The 19,835-nt window shown below is 40.7% G+C and overlaps 1 protein-coding gene across 1 annotated transcript; it reads right to left on the bottom strand.

Moving 5' to 3' along the window:
• Positions 1-8,978: 8,978 nt before the first annotated feature.
• Positions 8,979-19,784, bottom strand: ARV1 (ARV1 homolog, fatty acid homeostasis modulator; the record flags this gene model as incomplete). Its single annotated transcript, XM_084253039.1, has 5 exons — positions 19,584-19,784; positions 15,297-15,416; positions 12,889-13,042; positions 9,865-10,089; positions 8,979-9,121 (listed from the first exon to the last, which is right to left on the bottom strand). The coding sequence occupies exons 1-5, from the start codon at positions 19,755-19,757 to the stop codon at positions 8,979-8,981; spliced, it is 816 nt and encodes a 271-aa protein (XP_084109165.1). The 5' UTR covers positions 19,758-19,784.
• Positions 19,785-19,835: the final 51 nt, after the last annotated feature.

Raw genomic sequence — 19,835 nt, 5'->3', positions numbered from 1 at the left:
TGTCTTAGGAATCTACATAGAGATGAGTTGGGAGATGAGGAGGATGCTCGCCCACAAGACTCAACTTGCAGTTACTGTATGTCAGCAACACCTGGCTGCCAGCGATACTCCCCTGGACGCTGGTCCTTGATGTGTATGATCTGATTGCCCTTCTGGCAGAAACACCAGAGAAGGCAGGTAATGATTAAACTCAGTGCCCCTGCAGTCATATGCCATGTAACTTCTCTCAAGAAGCTTCTATCAGTCACACCCTAAAGGACTGCCTCCAAAATCAATAAATAGCTGTTCAGGCTTATCCACCCTCATCAAGGCATTTCCACTGTGCTGGGGCCTCAGATTGGACAGGCTGACATAAGACCTGGAAGCTGCAATTTATCTCCCCCTGCTGCAGAATAAAGGATAGAAGTATTGGGGTTCAGATGATGAGGTTTGGTGTGTGGGGTTCTTGGGCCCCTCTGAGAAAGAATTCAGCAGATGATCCTATTCATCAGCACACAGGAAGAAAAGAGAACAGGAAAGAGACGCCTGCATAGACATAGGCGGGCAGGAGAGTGGCGTTTTGCTAGAGCAAGGGGTATTCTTTGATGGAATTATTGTGGAAATTATCGCCTTGTGGTTACTTGGGGTTGGTCTGCCTCCACCTCTAGCTGATAATCTTTTCTGACTCAATTGGGTTTAGTTTATGATTCATTCATCATCCTTATCCCAACCTCTGGTGTCTGTCTTTGTAAGACCGTTCCTCCTAAATTTTTCTTCTTGCAGCTTCCATCAGAAGCATACCCCACTTTCATAGACATGTACCTGGGCGTATACAATTACTTATTTTAAATGGAGTGATATGGTTTATAGACCGTGCTTTTTCCAAAAACTATTTAAGGTGGCTTTATAAACATTCACACAACGCAATGAAGTGCAATTTTCTAAGAAGTGGATTTAGAAATCAGCAAATAGGGATTATAAGGGCAAGACAGAGACACCGCCACCAGATGTCAAATCAGCGCAGGAAGCATCTGCTGTGAGAAAAGACAAGTTTTATCTGCTTGCAGAACACAAATGTGGCAGATTTTACTTGGAGCTCAATTTAAGGGCATGCATAGATAGTGAATGCTCAGCTCTAGAGCAGGTATTTGTCTTGGTATTTTCCTGTCATATGTGTACAAGCAAGGTGAAGGGTAAAGAAAATGTCAGGCTTTTCTGCTCTTCCGCCATCAGGATAGATGATGGATCCTTGTCCTGAATGCATGCCTGATGGCGGGCACCTGGAATAGGGTGTGGGCAGATGTAGATGGGATTCACCTGGGCTGAGACTGGGCTTTTAAGGGCGGCGTCACGGGGACGCCAGAAACTGAGAAAGAAGCCGATGAGAGAAGCAAAGAAGCAGAAGCAGAGAACGCCAGAGAGCCCAAATAGAGTGAGGATTTGCTGGGGGCTGGGAGGACTGCCAGCCTCCCAGCCCCCCCAGCACCCCTGCCTGCCATATGCCTGGTGAACCCCAATAAAAACCTGCGAAACCACTGAGGACGCTGACTCCTCCTTTACCTGTTCTGCATGGGATCAGAAAACCTGCACTCTGTCCTGTCCTGCCTTATACAAGGTGACTTCTGGAAAATATGAGGAAGTGTCAGAATGACATTCTTCAAATGTTGCCAGGCACTCTTAAGGGTCACATGTTATGGACAGTGTCACACATACCCATCCTAGAGCTTTGGCACCAGTAGTTCCAAGAACCAACCGGTCTCCATGTCTCCAGGTGCCCCTCAGAAGCTCTTTGTAGTGCCCTGAAATCTGCCTCCTTGTGATGTCAGTGAAATTAGAGATAAAGGGTTGTTTCCCAGGAGAGCCCTTCTTAGTTTGGGAGGTGTGTATACATGTGGTGGTGGTTGGAAGTGGGCTGTTATTAGTCAAATGATTTTGTGGTGGGCTGAATTATCACCCCTCAGAGATATAATCTCCAGACTTGAACACTACCTTAATGGGGAAAAGGCCTTCACAGACATGATTGAGTTAGAGTTCTTGAGATCACTGGATTAGCCTGGATTACCCAGGTGGGGTCTGAATGCGATCACCAATGTCATTCAAAGAGAGGCAAAGGCCTCTCCACACATATGGAGGAAGTGATGTGATGATGGAGGAGAGACTGGGGTGGTGTGGAACAAGCCACGGAATGGCAGCAGCCACCAAAAGCTGGAGAAGCAAGGGATGGATTCTCCCCTGGCCTCTGGAGGGAGTATGGCGCTCAGACACCTTCATCTGGGCCCAGTGAAATGCATTCTAGACCTCTTACTTCCAGAATTGTGAGAAATTAATAAATTGGTTGTTTTCAGCCACCAAGACACAGGAAATGAATACAGATTTTCAGGCAGTTTTATGGTCTTCCCCCTTCAGCTACTTAGTTAGCCATGTCAGGATGGGACATTATAATTCCATCTGTGGGCTATTGACACTGTGGGTTAATGCCCCCGCCTTTTAAAAAAGATTTATTTATTTACTTAACTTGCGGTGTAGGCCGGAGGTGCGGGGGGCTGGGGTAGGGGAGTGAGAGGATTCACTAGTGACAAAGTGGGGAACAGAACAAGCAGATTTATTGAAATTCACTGCTAAGGGGAGCAGTGGGTGAGACGGGAGAGGTCTGCTGCACCATGTGTGGCTCAGCTACTGATACTTAACCCCTATGCCACCAGGGAAGCCCTGTGTTAACCCTTTCAACACACTGAGGATACACTTCCTGATGGCTCTTAGCATCAACAGGCACTTTCTAGAATTATGAGTTAGTTATCATAATGTCCTTAACACAACAGGACCTGGCAGAAATTGAATGTTAAATAGGAATAAAGAAATAGAGCCCTGTTTGGTGTACTGAGGTTCTTGCTGTTATGCCTTTTTGTCTCTTCAAGAATCAAAGACCATTTCAAATTTAGTCGTGGGGTAACTTTTTCTTTCAAAATATATTTCCAATTTTATAAGAAGAGGTTTTAGTTAGATGTTAGATATCAGAAAGATACAACACAACTTTTCAGGACCATGACTGTGGGAAGAATTCAGTAAATGCTCATTTTTTTTTCCTAGAGCTTGGAGAATTTTTTCTGTGGTTCCCTGGAAGTACTTATATTAATCTGGGTCTAGTCTTTTGAGTTCCTTATTTAAAATCTCTTGTTCTCTATTCCTAATTGTATTTGAAAGATGGTTAATTTCCTTATCCAGGGATCCTCCATTGGACTAGATGTGGAGGCGGAGATTTTAGTGCCAGTTCTGTCACCATCTGCTTGTGTGACCTTGAGCAAAACACTTATCTATTCTAAGCTTCCTGTTTTTTATATACAAGACTGATTAAGAATTTTTAACTTTTCCAGTTGCTCATCTTATAAATATCTTTAAAGATGCCCTTTCTTTGGCTTTTATATACACCTCCATGTTTTCTTCCCAAACGAGTTCAAAGGGCTTCACACTTCAATAGAAAATCTCTTAACAAAACACTTGTCTATTTTCTATGTGCCTTATTGGTCTGTACTGTGCTCTCATAAATTGAGTACTTTCTCTTTGGTTTTTGGCTTGTTGAAAACTCCAGAGCCAGCTGGAGTGGGGTGATCACTGTGGGGTGATCCATGCTTGTGATTTTCAGGCAAGTCTTCTAGGGGGGCTTGAGTGCAAGTGCTTGTCAATAAAGGTGGCGATACCAAAAAGTGATTTAATTTTTATACTTTCAGCTACATTTTTCTATAAATAGCCTTCTTTGTTGTTAGATCATACCTCAATATTTTCTATGTGGTTTCACTGTACAATTTTGTCAATAGTTTCGTCTTTGAAACTTTTCATTAAAAAAAAAAAAAATTGAAAAAATGGCAGGGCCAAAAAAAGAGGTAAGATGGATTCCCTGGGCTGGACAGAGGGGGAGGGAGAACTAGTCTCTCTCTCCTAGTGTACCCCGTGGCCACTTAACAGGCAGCCTCTGTTTTCTTCTAGAATCTTACACTTTCTCTTTACACTCTGAAGAGTAGTGCAAAAACACTGAAAGGAGTCTAAGACGAGAGCAGGTGGGTTTCCTTTGTGGTTCTCTATACACACACCACAGCCTGACTCACTACCACTCACGGACAACTCACTGATACCCAGGAAGCATTTCCAGTTGTTTTTTTTTTTTTTTTTTAAAGATTATTATTATTTTTTTAAAGATTTATTTTCTTTATACAAGAGCCGGGTACAGGCCAGATGCGCAAGAGGGTGAGAGGATTCACCAGAGACAGAGTGGGGAACAGAACAGGCAGACTGACGAAATACACTGCTGAGGGGAGCAGTGAGCGAGACAGGAGAGGTCTGCTCGCCATGTGGGGTTGCTCCGAGGCCAGCGGGGATTGAACCGACACCACAGAGGCTGCGGACAGATTCAGAGCGCTGCGCTCAACCATCTGCACCACCAAGGAGGCCCCTTTTGTTTTTTTTAAAGATTATTGACTACCTATATGGTGCTCAAGATAGACTGAGGATGTACTGAGTGTGAATTTATAAACGGGTGATGTGGTTCTCTTCATTTGTCAGCAGACTGAAGATTTGAAGTTATGACTGATGTGTTTTTTGTCATTTTCTCTAACACTTGTTTTGTTCACTCCCTCTGGTTGCATGTCATCCAACATGTTTTCCCTCTTTTTAATATTTATGGCTCCATCTGGTGGTCAACAGTCCCCTCCATCCTGTGGCTAGTCTGTGACGTTACCCCAGTTGGTTTTGTTCCTGTGTTGGTTTGACAGTCTTTGTGATAAATTACAATTCACAGGACCTTTATGTAACTTCCTAGTACAACTTTTAAAATTCCCATTGGCCACCCTGCACCTAGATGTACTGTATACTTCCAGTAACTGCACACATATTACACGCTCCCTACCCCGCTGGACTTCGCCAGCCTTCTACCAGAGACACTGGGAAGTTCTTTTATTTTCTCTTTCCCCTGGGTAGGTCTTGACTCCTGAGACTTGATTAGATGTTCCAATTCTGTTTCCCTAGGCCTTAGACCGGCCCCTTTACTGTTCTTGTCACCCTATACTGCAATTACCTACTCATTTCTAAATCTATTGCAATTTAGTAAACTTTCAGAGGGTCATGTCTTATTCACCACTTTATATAGTTTCTGATATACAAACAGTAGGTGCTTAGTAATTATCTGGTATAAATAATGAATGAATGAACAAATGAAACAGGGTGAGAAAAAAGGGATATTTTATCTTTTTTTTTAAAGATTTATTTATTTATGCATACAAGAACTGGGGTACAGGCCAGAGGTGCAGGGGGTGAGAGGATTCACCAGAGACAGACTGGGGAACAGAACAGGCACACTGACTGAAATACACTGCTGAGGGGAGCAGTGGGGCAAGACAGGAGAGGTTTGCTGTGCCATGTCGGTAGCTCCCTGGACGGCCTGGGATTGAACTCATGCTGCAGAGGCTGCGGACAGCTTCACAGTGCTGTGCTTAACCTCTTGTGCCACCAGGAAGGCCCATTATCTATTTTTTAATAAAGGCTTTATGGAGTAACAATTCACTCCTGTAAGGGAACAATTTAGTGGCTTTTAGTTATTTTTGGATCAGCTTATTTTATTTAAAAAGATTTATTTATTTATTTATTTATACAAGCACTGGGTACAGTCAGAAGCGCAGGAGGGTGAGAGGATTCACCAGAACCAGAGCGGGGAGCAGAGGAGGCAGAAGGACCGAAGTACACTGCTGAGGGGAGCAGCAGGCGGCAGGAGAGGTCTGCGCGCCATGTGGGACCCTCCTCTGGTGGCCGGGGAGCAGCCGGGGATCAAACAGGCTCTGCAGAGGCTGCAGGTAGCTTTGCAACCCAGCGCTCAACCGCTGCACCACCCGGGAGGCCTCAGATCAGCCTATTTTAAAGAATAGCTGTAACAGAGGGAAGATACTGAATTGAAAGTTTATAAAAGCTGAGATTATTTTGACTTTACTAAGAGAAAAGTGTTCCAATTGTTGTAGGAAAACAACATATTATTTAAAATACATTATTTGAAGTCAATAACTTAACATTTAAATTAAAAGCTATACAAAGGTCAAAGGAATAAAACACATCTTTATTATGTGTGAATCTAAATTCATGTTCCTCTTTCAATTCAAATGACTGAAGTTGCTAATATATAAATATTCACTTGTGGCATATACCACTCCCTGTGTTTGAGCAACATTCCCTGTGTTTGTGCAAGTGTTTCTGTATGTGAATGTGTGTACCTGTATATGGTATCGTTGTTTCTTGCATGGGCGTGAGGGAATGGGTGGGCAGGAGTGGTAGGTTGGGGTTTCCAATGCCATAACCACTGCTTTCTTTTTCAGGAAGAGTATCCAAATCTTTGCTTCATTCTGCTCAACAGCAATGAGGAACTTGGTTTATATTTTGTCTTCTCTTTTTTGGGTACAGCTGGTCATGCCACAGGTAGTAAAGAATAAAACTGTGGACAATAAAAGATATGGCACATTAGAATGGCACATTGTGCTGAGAATCAAATCAACACACACTTATTAGGGCAGGCCCCGTATGATGGAAGACACAGAGTAGTCTCAGGCCTGGTTTCTCTTGGCAGCAAACTTTTGACCAGATTGGGAGAGTCAGGCATTTGAAGCACAAGGGGATGTTAATATAAGACACAGACAAGCATAAAACTATGAGATAAAATGAAGGAGGAGAATGGTTTTCAAATGGCTGCTCGATAGATGACTTTGTTTTCGCAATCAGAAATGATTAAGGGAGAGCCTGACCATAGAAGCACTTCTGAAGATGGGGCAAAGTATCTGGCACAGGACTGTCTGGAAGGTCCTAGACACATGACTTCTGTGGCTGAGCTGGCACTGGGAGGTCAACAGAAGTAGTGAACACTACAGACAAGTTTTTGGAAAGTCTTCATTCCATGGAGGAGGAAAGGTGAGTGTGTCTATTTAAGAGGGGGAGGGTAAGGAAGCTCCAGGCTGGGGAGAGCATAAAACATGAGATGAGGAGAGGGTTATAGTTAAGAATGTGGGTAGGAACATGCCTATGAGGAAAAAACTAGGGCCACAAGACAGAGGACCACATAAACTCTTATGGACAGTTAAAGGATGTTCCCAGGAAGAGACTAGAAACTACTGTGTCAGCAATAACAGTGAAAAATCGGAAGGGACATCAGAAATGGCACTTTATGAAGATCTACAGGGCAACATGGGCTGTAGGCTGGTGGGGAGTTATTATAAGCATTTAGGCAGGGGACAACGAAAGCTGAGCTGGGGTCTGAGTGAGAAGATGAGTGGGGACTTTCCAGAGAAAGGTGACAGAAGGGGTTTCTGTTTGGGTGGGTAGCGGGGGATGATAGTGAGTTCAGTTTCCAAGGTGCTGCAGGGTAGTGGAAGGGCACATGGGACCAGCGGGGCAAGAGCTGGAGCTATGGGATCTGGAAGGAACAAGTCATGAGAGAGCAGTCCCAGTGGTGGCACTGCTGCACCTGAATGTTTATGCAGCAAGAGAAGGAAGAGGGTTGAGGATGATCCCTGGAACAGATGGAGAAATCAGTGAAGAAAGACCCAGCAGACAGGTAATAGGTGGTGTGTTTCAGAAGTGGGGATCTGAGCGATCAAGTTGGGGAAAGGAGCAGAGATAGGGAGATAGAGGGCTCTGAGACTTTGGCAAATGGCTGTTCTCTTGATTTTTTTTAAGAGTGCAGATTCAAAAAACTATGAGAGATTATGTTTTACAAAAAGAAAAAGTCTTGGGGAAATAGGCCAAGGTCAACTGTTCTAGAATAAAGAGCTGAGCGTGTATGATGGCACAGGGGAAGAGATACTCTAGAGGAGACAGGATAAAGAAGAGACAGTGTCTTTGAACCTGGAAAGGAACAGGCTTAACTGAGTGGGAAGGGAGGCTGAAGAGAGGTAGAGAAGGTTTAGAGGTGCCATCAATAAGAAGTATGTATAAGTGAGGAAGCAGTGGCCAGGACTACACCTCAGCTTTCCCTCATGTGCTCAGACAAGCCTGTTTCCTTCTCTGTGTTTTCCTCACCACCTACATCCACTCACACCCCAGCTGAGCCTTCCAGAGTTGGCTCCAGGATCCTACATCCTAATATAGGCTGCAGGGAGAGATGGGCTGCGATTCAGAAACTGACTGTAACCAGAGGGAGGACATTTACAGTTTGGAAACTGTTCCAGAAAGGAAACTGAACACAACTCTGAGATAGTAGGGAGGAGAGGGGAAAGAAGACAGATGATCATAGGTGTTCTGAAATGAAAAGGGAGGAAGATCAAAGAATTTTAAGTCTTAATTCTTAGCTAAGTGAGAGCAGACATGGGAGTAAGGAGCATGAAGACTGCAGAATAGCAGCTTTACGATGATTTGATGGAAGAGGTCATGGCAGACAGAAGGAACACAGAGGTTCAGTGGTGGTTTTGTGCAAATGCAGGATGGCCCGCACCAGCAACGCTTGCCATGCTTGATGGAGGACACAGATGGTGAGGCTCACCAAACAGATCTAATGAGGCATGTCTGGTAGGTAAGGAGGAAGCTGATGGATGTCAAAGGACTGATGAAGAGTAACAGCTGCCTACAGCTTCCAAGTGTGTTTAGAAGAGTGGCGTGAGAAAACTTAAGAGGCAAGGAACTAGAGCTAAAAAAATCAATAAAAGCAGGGATGGTGGAAGGGAGGGGGGAGAATGGTTGAAAAGAGTAGGAGACAATTGTTAGTGGGACAGACTTCAGTAGGAGTGAGTTGGTAAGGAGGTGTTAGGGAAACTATGAGACAAGCAACAAAAACATTGATGTTGCTCACATGTGGATGACAAAAGAATTAAAGTGAAGGGTCCCGGGAGACATGTCCTTGAGGGAGATGGAAGTGACCTAGAAGCAATGAGATGTCAGGTAATGGGTATGGATAGCTCCTATTTGTTTTACCATGACATCTGTCCAATTTGAGGACACTTTGTCTAAATGCATGGGCACTGAGATGCTTTTGTACCTCTTCAAAAGTCTTGAGATTTATAGATGCCACAGTCACTTCCAACATCCCATTCTATCCTCTGGAAGAAGTAGACCATGGTGCTTTCCAGCAGTAAGCCGCATAAGATGGCCAAAAAGGAGAGCTTTCGGCTGATGTTTAGGGTCACTGGAAAAGAAAAGGGAACTAGTAAGTTCTTAAGAGTTTAATTAAATGATGTAAATTATGTAGTAGTATGAATGAGATTGTTCCATGAAATTGTTTTCAGAAAAGTCTGTCTTAATAATTTCCTACTTTCCATCTGCTAATCTTCAGTGAATCAAAGCATCTGCTTATAACAAAAACATCAACTTCTCCTCAAATTGAAAAAGAGTCCCATGAACATTAAAAGGGAAAACAAGAATAGGTCCTAAGGTTATAAAGAGAAGAAAAATTTCTACTCAATGACAAAAAAGTATTAGACAATAGGTTCTTTTAAAATTGTACTTCTTACAATGTTTGGGGAAAATGAGGACACACAGGATGGGTTGTACACTTTCCTGGTACAGTGGGGGCTGCCTGGAGCCAGGGGCAGACACCTGGCATCCTATTCTGACTTGACAAGTGGCTAGCCATGTAACCATGGACAAGTCACCATGAGCTCATTGGTAAAATGGAGGTAAGATGACTACCCTCCTCATCCCACAGGACAGACACCAAGCATATACAAGCACTTTCAAAAGTAAAAAGTACCATTTGGATGAATGGAACAAGTACTAAATGTGTACTATGTATAAGGCACTATAGAAATGTTAAGTCTTTTTAGTATTCTATGAAGAATATCAGTGTTTGACAGTTTATATAAAAACCAACACAAGGGTTTAGGTATTTTAGGTTGAAAGCTGAGAGGACAGAATAAAACACAAACATACCTCGAATTGCCTGAAAATTTGACGTGAGGACAAATAATTTAATGAGTCTGAGGCACAGGGGTGTGTAGTCGTGTTCCCAAATGACAGCTGGAATCAGCAAGAGTTTTCCGTAGCTAGATAATAACAAGGCTTTCAACAGCAAAAGGAAGTCGGATTTTTTTTTCGCTGTAAAGGATCGTTCAACCCACAGGAAAGTAAAAATGCCAATAAAAAAGGCAGTTTGTTCTAAGAAGGAAATGGAAAATAAAAATATGAATGTTCCTATCCAAACCATAGTCCCTTAAAAACAAAAAACCACAATTCCAAAATATAATTTATCAACTGACTCACAAGAAATGCTTTATGAAGATTGAATTTTCCTTTTTTCTTTTTAAGAAAAAAAAAATAAGCCCCTGCCTTTGTGTCAATTTCTGCTGGTATGATTTCAGAAGTTATTAGGTTAAGGAATGGGTTCCACCTAACTACAGCTGCAGAAACAGAAATATTTTTGATGAAATATTTTATCATCCAGTGAAGAAAAACTCCATTAGAATTATAATTATCAACATTCTAATGTTCCTTCTAGGAGGTAAGATTCTAGAGATCTTGTGGCAAAAATAAAACGGGAGATTGGAGGTTTTTCTGAGAGAAAGAAGGGATGCAGGGCCTCCCCGGTGGTGCAGCGGTTGAGTGCTGGGTTGCAAAGCTACCCGCAGCCTCTGCAGTGCCGGTTCGATCCCCGGCCAATGGTGGAGGGTCCCACATAGCACGCAGACCTCTCCTACCGCCTGCTGCTCCTCTCGGCAGTGTGCTTCGGTCCTTCTGCCTGCTCTGCTCCCCGCTCTAGCTCTGGTGAATTCTCTCACCCTCCCGCGCTTCTGACTATACCCCAGTGCTTGTATAAAATAAATTAAATAAAAAAAAAAAGAAGGGATTCATCCAAAGAATTACACATGAAGATGTTTTACTTTGTTCATTTTTCTACTATGTACCGAGTGTCTATTATACAGAAGCTTTTGAATGTTCTTACCTACATTAAAAACTTCCTTTATTCTTTTTAGAATTATTTTATTTATTTATGCATACAAGAACTGGGGTACAGGTCAGAGGTGCGGGAGTAAGAGGATTCACCAGAGACAGAGTGGGGAGCAGAACAGGCAGACTGACTGACATACACTGCTGAGAGGAGCAGCAGGTGAGAAAGGAAAGGTCTACTGTGTCATGTGGGTAGCTCCCTGGCCAGGGATGGAATGCATGCTGTGGTGGCTGGCATAGCTTGATAGAGCTGAGACTTGGATAGATAATCTAACCTGACTAGATTTCCAAATATAGGTGATTAGGATCTGTAAAAATAATTTAGGGTGGTTAACCTGCATGAAAGTTGATACATTATTCAGGAAACATACATTATCTCTCTTCAAAATAACTGACGGACTTATCAACTGCAAGTATCTGCTCAAATAGGCAGATCTTACAACTTGGGTTTTGGATAAGCCAGTAGTAGAAGTAAAAACTGTGGTGAGTTGTCTCTGGTCCCAGGAGCTACTCTTACAGGAATTTAGAGCGAAGATTTCCTGCACTGGATAGAGGGACACGGGATAACCTCTACATCTTCCCATCTTATAACCTGGGAGAGTCATGAAAGTACACCAGCCCTCAGATTTTGCAAAACTGTCCACAAAGCACATGTTTGGCCCCTTCTACAGGTTTTCTTTGGTCAGGTGAACTCAGTAGGAGCTGCCTTCTAGTCTAAAGTGCTGCAGTGGAGAAAATAAGCGACAGGCAACCAAGAGACAAGCCTTGGCTCAGTGCTGACACTAACAGTCTTGTGGGACTTTGCAAAAATGATTTGTCCTCCCTACTTGTTTCAACAGCTGTAGATAGGGGGGAACCCCTAACTTAACTAACAAAGAGCATAGTTGTGAACATTATGTCGATAATACTGTAAAAGCAAGTGTTTAAATTGTAACACGCTATAGTTAGGTAAGTTATTCTAGATAAGTTATTTTAGGGTTTTATAACCTAATAATTAACTTAATTATTATATTAAAACACAAAAAATAATAGTAGAAAAATATTTTTGATTATTAAAATATCCACTATAGAGTAGGCACTACAGGAATGCCAAACAATTTGAACACAAGCTTGTATCTTTTAATATTAAAAATTATGGACATAAAGCAGATCATCTTCAGAAATTTTAAGAGGCTTTGTTTTAAAGCTTAAAATTATACTACATTCTAGTTCTTCAATGAGGTGATCTATTCAAGGATGTTTTAATATTATTATGTACATTTGGGAATTCGCAACATATAGATGAATTTTAAAACATTGAGACTAGATGAGAGGATCTAAGGAGTAAGGGCAGAAGAAAAGAGGTCTAGAGGATGAACGGTCCAGAAACTTGGTGTTAGAGTGGGCTGGAGACATAATGTCACTAAAATAATGTTTCACTATAATCAAAGAATTTTAGAAGCAGAGCCAGCATGAAAAAAACCAGTAAGTAATACACTATTCATAGAAATTAATTCAACATAATTTTGACCTATGTCACAAATTCAAATTCTCAACAAAAGCCATTTTTTGAACTTAAGGAATTCTAGGGAGTAGCCAGTGCCCCTGCATGGTGTCCAACCAATAATAAGTTTTCTCTGAATACAGTGCATTAATACAGTGCAAGCAGTACAGTACATTGGATAATCTGACAATAAATCTCTTTTAATAAAGAGGGTACCTAGATAATCTTCCACTTGGATGAGAACTTAAAAAATTTTATCAACAATGCTATGTTTTAAAATATTTTATGAAACTCTAATCTGGTAAGCATAATTATTTCCACACTATCTGTGTGATAAATTAAAAAGTAAGAAAGTAGATAATTTAGACATGCTCACCTAGCAGGTCAGTGGTCGAGTTAAAAATTCAACTTACCAATGATTAAGTCTTATCAAAACTCAGTCTTACCAATGATTAAGACTACGCATGTTACTTTTAATCAGAGTAGTAAATGTGAGTTAACTAATTGAAAGTATGGCTTGTTCCTACCTAGAGAAACAATTGCAAACATTTTATAGAAATCCCACTCCTTAGCGTATCTGATAAAGTCGTCGGGGTCACTGTTCTGGTTTGAATCTTGAAGCTGCCACCATCTCAGGTATGCCTCACAAAGCAAACAAAATATGCAGAGTTTTCCATGCATCTGGTGGTCAAAAGACATCGCCATTCAGTTAGATAAGAAACACTTAATTGTACTTAATACCCACTGGCACAGGCATAGCTACTTGTTTATGGTCTTAAAAAATGTCCCATCCAGTAATTTTTCAAATTCATAACTTCCCAGTTAAACCTATAATCACACTGAGTTTGCAAACCAGTGCTTCTTTTTCTGTGCAATGTCCACTAGAACTATCACATGGGGAGGATTTTTCAAAATACAAATGTCTAGGCCTTAATAGTGACACAAAATCTTTGGAAGTAAATCCTAGCTACACCTAATTTGGAACAGTCCTGGGGGAAGGAGGATTCTAATGCATATCCCTTGTTAAGAATCACTTTTTTAAACAGTAAGTCACTTTTCTTGCTATTTTCAATCCCAGTCCTATACACAAAAATCAAGAACTTTTGTGATTCATGGATGGGTGAAAGCAACAATAAGAACAGATTTACCCTAAGAAACTATTAGTCTTTGAACTAGTTGAAATTTTAAAAGCTTCTAGGCTGGATGAATATTAGCTAACATACTGCAGTTGAATGGTGGTAAGCTGAAATTCTAAAAGGTATGAAATTGTGGCAAAGAGAGAGGAGACCAGGGAACATGATTTGACATTTTTCTATTTATTTTTCCTATAGGCTGACCTTTGTCAACATAAAGTGTGTGCAAGCACAAGGTAGTCCGGGGACAGGTAAGGGCATCAGCTGCTGAGGCCCTTCAGGTAGTACACTGGTTCTCAGGGCTGCACTATGGAATCACTTGGGGAGTTTTAAGAAATATAGATGCCTGAATTCCATCCCCAGTGATTCTGATTTTACTAGTTCTGGGTCAGGCCTGGGCTTGGAAGATTTAACCACTGTCCTCTCCCTCCCCACCAGGAAATTCTAATGTGTATCAAAGTTTGAGAATCAGTGCTCTAGTAATTATAATCTACCTAAATTATTTACCTTGGGTATGGGGAGCTCAGGGATAAATAAACTGTACTGTTATTGTCCATATTAGTCCAAATTTAAGGTTGCCAAATTTAGCAAAGAATACTAGCCCCAACCAAACCAATAATACTCAGTTAAATATGAATTTTAGATAAACAACAAAAAAGTTTTTTTATATACATGTTGCGGGTATTTGGAACATATATTATAAAAGTAACCATTGTTTATCTGATTTTCAAATTACTTGGGTCAAAAGTTCACAATTCAATATGCTAAATAAATGTGTATCTTGAAAAAGCCAACTTCATTAGAACTTTTTTTTAAAAGATTATTTATTTATTTATGTATGCATACAAGAGCTGGGGTGCAGGCCAGCGGTATGGGGGGGGGAGGTGAGAGGATTCACCAGAGATAGAGTAGGGTGAACAGGTAGACCGGTAGATCAACTGAAATACATTGCAGCAGGCAAGACAGGAGAGGTCTGCTGTGCCATGTGGGTCACCTCCCTGGCCTGGGATCAAACTCATGCTGCGGTGGCTGTGGATAGCTGCATAGTGCTGAGACAACCTCCTGCGCCAACAGGGAGGCCCTAGAACGTTTTTGTTATTCTTGGGCCTCCCCTGGTGGCGCAGCGGTTGAGTGCTGGGCTGCGAAGCTGCCCGCAGCCTCTGCAGCACCGGTTTGATCCCGGCCACCAGTGAGGGTCCCACATGGCATGCAGATCTCTCCTGCTGCGCCCGCTGCTGCCTCAGCTGTGTACATCGTCACTCTGCCTGTTCTGTTCCCTGCTCTGACTGGTGAATTCTCTCACCCTCCTGCGCTTCTGACTGTACCTAGTGCTTGTATAAATAAATAAATAAATCTTAAAAAATAAATACATAATAAAATTAAAAAAATGTTGTTATTCTCCTCCTGCATTCCCTCAACAGCACAGTATAAAATACAAAAATTATGTTTTAAAATATTCTCTTTTAATATTTGCTTTTAGATATACTTTCTGTGCACATGTATATATTTAATTTTATTTTGTTCAAAATAATTGATGTCTGCTTTAAAAGAAGACATGTTAAAAGGTGATCCAGATTATGGCTTACAGTTTCCAGCACATTCTTAAATATTTACTAAATATTGTGCACCTTTTTAAAAACCAAAGTCAGCTATTTCTAGAAACCTCTAGAAATTATTGAGAAAAAACCCACTCATTAAAATTTTTTAATAATGATGTTCCTTAATTTTGTTCCAAAGTATTATTCTTTCATATACAAAAACATCAAGTAAAATTAGAAAATAAAATAATTACCACAACTTACATTTATTTTGGTATTGAAAAGAATATGCCTGTAGGCCTGGGCTTTACACAGAATAGCATTAATCAAGATAATGACAGGATCATACTCGATATACTTATCTACAGGTTTCTGGCATGATTTCTGAAATAAAGCAAGATAATATTAGAACAAGCAACTGAAATCTTTTTTAGCAGTAAGACTGTTTCGACATTTAAATAATCTTCTATTCAGATACAAAATGTCCATCTCTGTAAGACTTGACTTCAGAAATGACTAATACAACTTTGTAAACTTAAAATCTTGTGATCTCATATTTAATTTGATTTAAAGACTTATTTTAGGCAGTAAAGTATCCCAGAAAATTCTGTTTTCAATTTGTAGGAATTGTTGGAAGACAATTTTATAATGTACTTTCACTGATAAATTGTTGCCTGTTGGTTCCATGGCCCTACTTCTATAGTGCATGAAATAACTGTTATCTAATGTTTTGGAGAAAAGGATTCAGAAGAGTCAGTCTGCACCAAGAGATTCTGAGAGTTACAAGCAGGTGTGGCACACTGCCAACAACTGTGGGGTGGAGATACTAACAGAAGCCTGTTTTTCCCTCCAAAATAAGAACTATGTAAGAAAAATGGTCTTTCTCTGGTACAAAAGACACTGGCAAATGCTGGACTGTGTGTAAGGAACTGGGTTGTGCCACCTGGTTCTAGGTTACCATTTTGGGGTGACCTACAGGCTCAGCTCCCTAGGTTCTCAGCAACTTTTTTTGTTTTTGGGTGGGGGCATGTTATTACAATGCTATGAAATCCCAAAACCAACAGAACATATAAATTGCTGATAAAGTATATAAAGACAGTCTCATTAGAACTATGTAACATTTGAAACATCACTTACAGAACTGCATCAAGGCTACTATCTACTGCATAAACTAATGGTTATAATTCAAAGTTTTTTGAAACTTTGAGAGGATAAAATAGAAAAAGTGATGGATGTGCAAACATGACAGAGTGGCCCTTTAATTACATCAAAGTGCTAGAAGAAAAATGAAGTTCGCTAAAGAATATTAACTCTGAACTCCAAGTGTAATGAAAAATTAATTTTCTTCCAATTCAAGGAGTATTTCTACTTCATGTCATTGCAAGAAATGGGTGTTTTTCCAGCCATCAAGTGAAAACAATGAAGGCAGATGTGCTAGACCTCAAATTTAAATCCACCTAATAAAACTGAGGTATGAAAGCTTAATAAATTTAAATCCACCTAATAAAATTGAGGTATGAAAGCTTAATAATTTTGCTGCTTTTTACCTGAGCAAAGCCAAGGTCTAAATACAAATCACAGAATCAGAGATTTTATATTCATGAGAAAGAGCTGTTTAGATTCTAGATTACCTGCCTGTGTTACCCATATAAGACCAATTAGGTTACTTCACTTTAAAATGAAACCACTGACGGGCTTAATGGTTTTTTCTTTGTCTTCTAGAAGGTCTCTAAGACCCATCTTCAGACAGCATCGCAAGTCTAAAACGGGATTTGCACAATTTTTAGGGGGAGGTGGGCAGAAACTAGCAGCAGGAGACACAGAAGTTAAGCTATTCTGAATGTAATCACTTGTCCAACAAATGTTTTTGGGGTGGCTATTACATTCGTAACAAGTTACCTTTACTTAGCCATTTCTATGGACCAGATACTTCCAAGGTGCTTGCTATTCATCTTGTGACACAAATCTCTATCCTCAAGGACCTTACAGTTTAGCAAGGGAAGACCAACATGGCACTAACTAGTGCTCCAATGGAATGAGCACAGGGTGACTTATACCCAAATGGAAGCAGCAGCGTCTGGATTCAGGTGAGATGCTGTGCACTAGACTCTTCTCCCCTTCTTAGCATTCTCAGTATAGTGTAACCATTGACAATTCATTCACGTTTTTTGGTTCCCTCCCTAATAACAGGCCAATTTTATCTTATTCTGCCTCTATTGTTTGCTGTTCCTTTCACCTTAAATGTAAGGAGAAAAACCATAAGAACACAAAACAAACATGGTAAAGCATTTTATTGGGAGATAGCTAAATTCAGTAGGTACATTTTCTTCTTGGGTAAAATTGTTACATTCAATATTACTTACTATTTACAATATCCTGAAAGAGAAAGCTGTCCTTTAAGAAATCCTAATAGGACAGAGACCTTCATACCTTGGGAACTCCAATACTGCTCCTCCTACCTCAATCTTTTTTTTTTTTATTAAAGATTTATTATTTATGCATATAAGAACTGGATTGTGGGTCAGATGTGTGGGGGTGAGAGGATTTACCAGAGACAGAGTGGTGAGCAGAACAGGCAGATCTACTGAAATCCACTGTTGAGGGGAGCACGTGGGTGAGACAGGAGAGGTCTGCTGCGCCATGTGGGTTAGCTCTCTGCCCAGGGATCGAACTCATGTCACAGAAGCTGGTGATAGCTTGATAGCACTGAGACTTTAACCCCTGTGCCACCAGGGGAGGCCCTACCACCTCAATCTTAACATGGATTTGACATACTTTCTGCTGCTATGTTCTGCAATTCCATAAAGAATCACATGTCTTTCAGATTATAAAATGACCTGACCAACTTTTTCATGAATCTTCTTGTGTTTCTGCCTTCTTGTCATCTCCAGAACTAGGCTCTCTCCTCCAACGCCTCATACTCAAATCTGTTTTGTTTTAGCTCTACAATAAGCAAATACCTATCCCACAAATGAACTCACTAGACTTTAAGCTGCTCTAGGGCAGGGCTGTGTCTTATTCACTTTGCACCTACCATCCAGCACAGGAAACTGAATACTATAGTACTGAACAGAACTGAAACTTAAGAGAAATCTCTAAGGAGTATTGTTTTAAATTTATAAAGTATGTGAACACTTAAAAATAGACCAGACAGTGTAGAATATTAAAAATACTATATCTTTAGGCATAATTATTAGTAAATTGTGCAAAGCTAAAGAATAGTGACTAAAAGCAAGGGGCATGTTACCATTCAATGGAGGGAACCAGGGAAACACAGAAAAAGGAACTGGGAGGAATGGCAGGGGCTAAAAGAGGAAGAGCAAAGGGAAAGTTGTTAAGGATGAAAATACAGATAGGAGACCAGGCTATTTATACTGCTCACTCCAAATATGGCAGGGAAGTATGGGGTACCTGTTGTAACCGCCTAGAACTTTCGTTATTTTTTTTTTCATAAAATATAGCTTAAAATCTAAAAGGTTTTTAATTTTTAATCTCAGGACTCAGAAAGCCTTTTAGTAACTATTTTATGGTTTAACTGTAGAACCTAGAATCAATTAAATGATTTTTTTTCTGTGTGATGCTATCATTCATATCACTATGCATTAGCATAACAAAAACAAGGATATTACATAATTTCAGCAGGGAATGACTTTGTACAGCAGTGTATCCATAAAGAACTGCACAGCCATTCAATAGTCCAAAATCTAAAATCTCTCCTGGATGAGAGAAAAAAGGTGTAGCTATTTACCTAAACAGTGAGCCAATAATTATTCTGTCTTTCTATCAGAACAGGGACAGAGAAATCAGCATCTGATAATTAGAAAGGCAATTTTGGTAACTTAATGCCAAAAATTAAAAAAAAATTAATAAAAGGTTATTTTATATTACTACAGATTAACTAAAATGGATAAACAAATACTAGCTTTTCTTTGGACAAAAAGCTTATATTCACGATGACCAAGAATATGATTATCTTAAAAATCCAGAAGTGGATCATTCATTCCACATATATTTATTGGATACCTACTATGTGTCAGGCGCTTTTCTGATTGGGTCAAGCTACATTAATGAATACGCAATAATCGCTGGCCTTGGGAAGCTTATATTCCAGTGGTAGGAGACAGATCATAAATAATAAACAAATTACAAAGAATATTAGACGACAGGTGCTATGTATGGAGAAAGATCAAGAAGGGAGGGTGATAAGGAGTTCAATTTGTCTAGCAAAAGGACAATAACAATCATGAAATAGCTATGGCATCAACTCAAATTTCAACCTAATCTGATCTTCACATTTCTTTGCAAAACCTAGCCCCACCTCTGCCCTAGGATCTGTTCGCTTAGGCTGGGTGTCACCGGTATTCCTGCAACGACCAGACAGACCCAGACCAGGAGAGTCAAGCATGGAAGGGAAGACTGCATTAGCGGGCCCTGACATTCGCTGATTTTTATCGCTCTAAAAAACGGATACAGATTGCATCCCTTCTCGCAGTCCCCACATGCCCCCCGAGCCATTTTCTCCCAAAGATCATCCCACAATGGAAAACTCACGCAGATGGTTATCTTCAGCACGCCGTGTTTATAGTCTCGGTACAATTCCTCCGCCTCTTGGTTGCATTCGATGCACCTGTACTGGCAGGATGCCGACGCAGCAGTAGGAGTCGCTGTCACCTCATCCGTGTTTCCCTTGCTAGCCCGAAGCCCAGTCCGCCCACCAGTGCCCATTTCCACGCAACTTCGGCCGCGAACTTCCGATTCTGAGGACGTTAGACGCCTGGCCGGAAAGCCTGCGCCACGCAATGC

This window comes from Talpa europaea (genome assembly GCF_964194135.1).
Source record: "Talpa europaea genome assembly, chromosome: 14".
NCBI lineage: Eukaryota > Metazoa > Chordata > Mammalia > Eulipotyphla > Talpidae > Talpa > Talpa europaea.
Note: the sequence above shows the minus strand (reverse complement) of the source record. Positions and strands in the feature narration are given on the sequence as shown.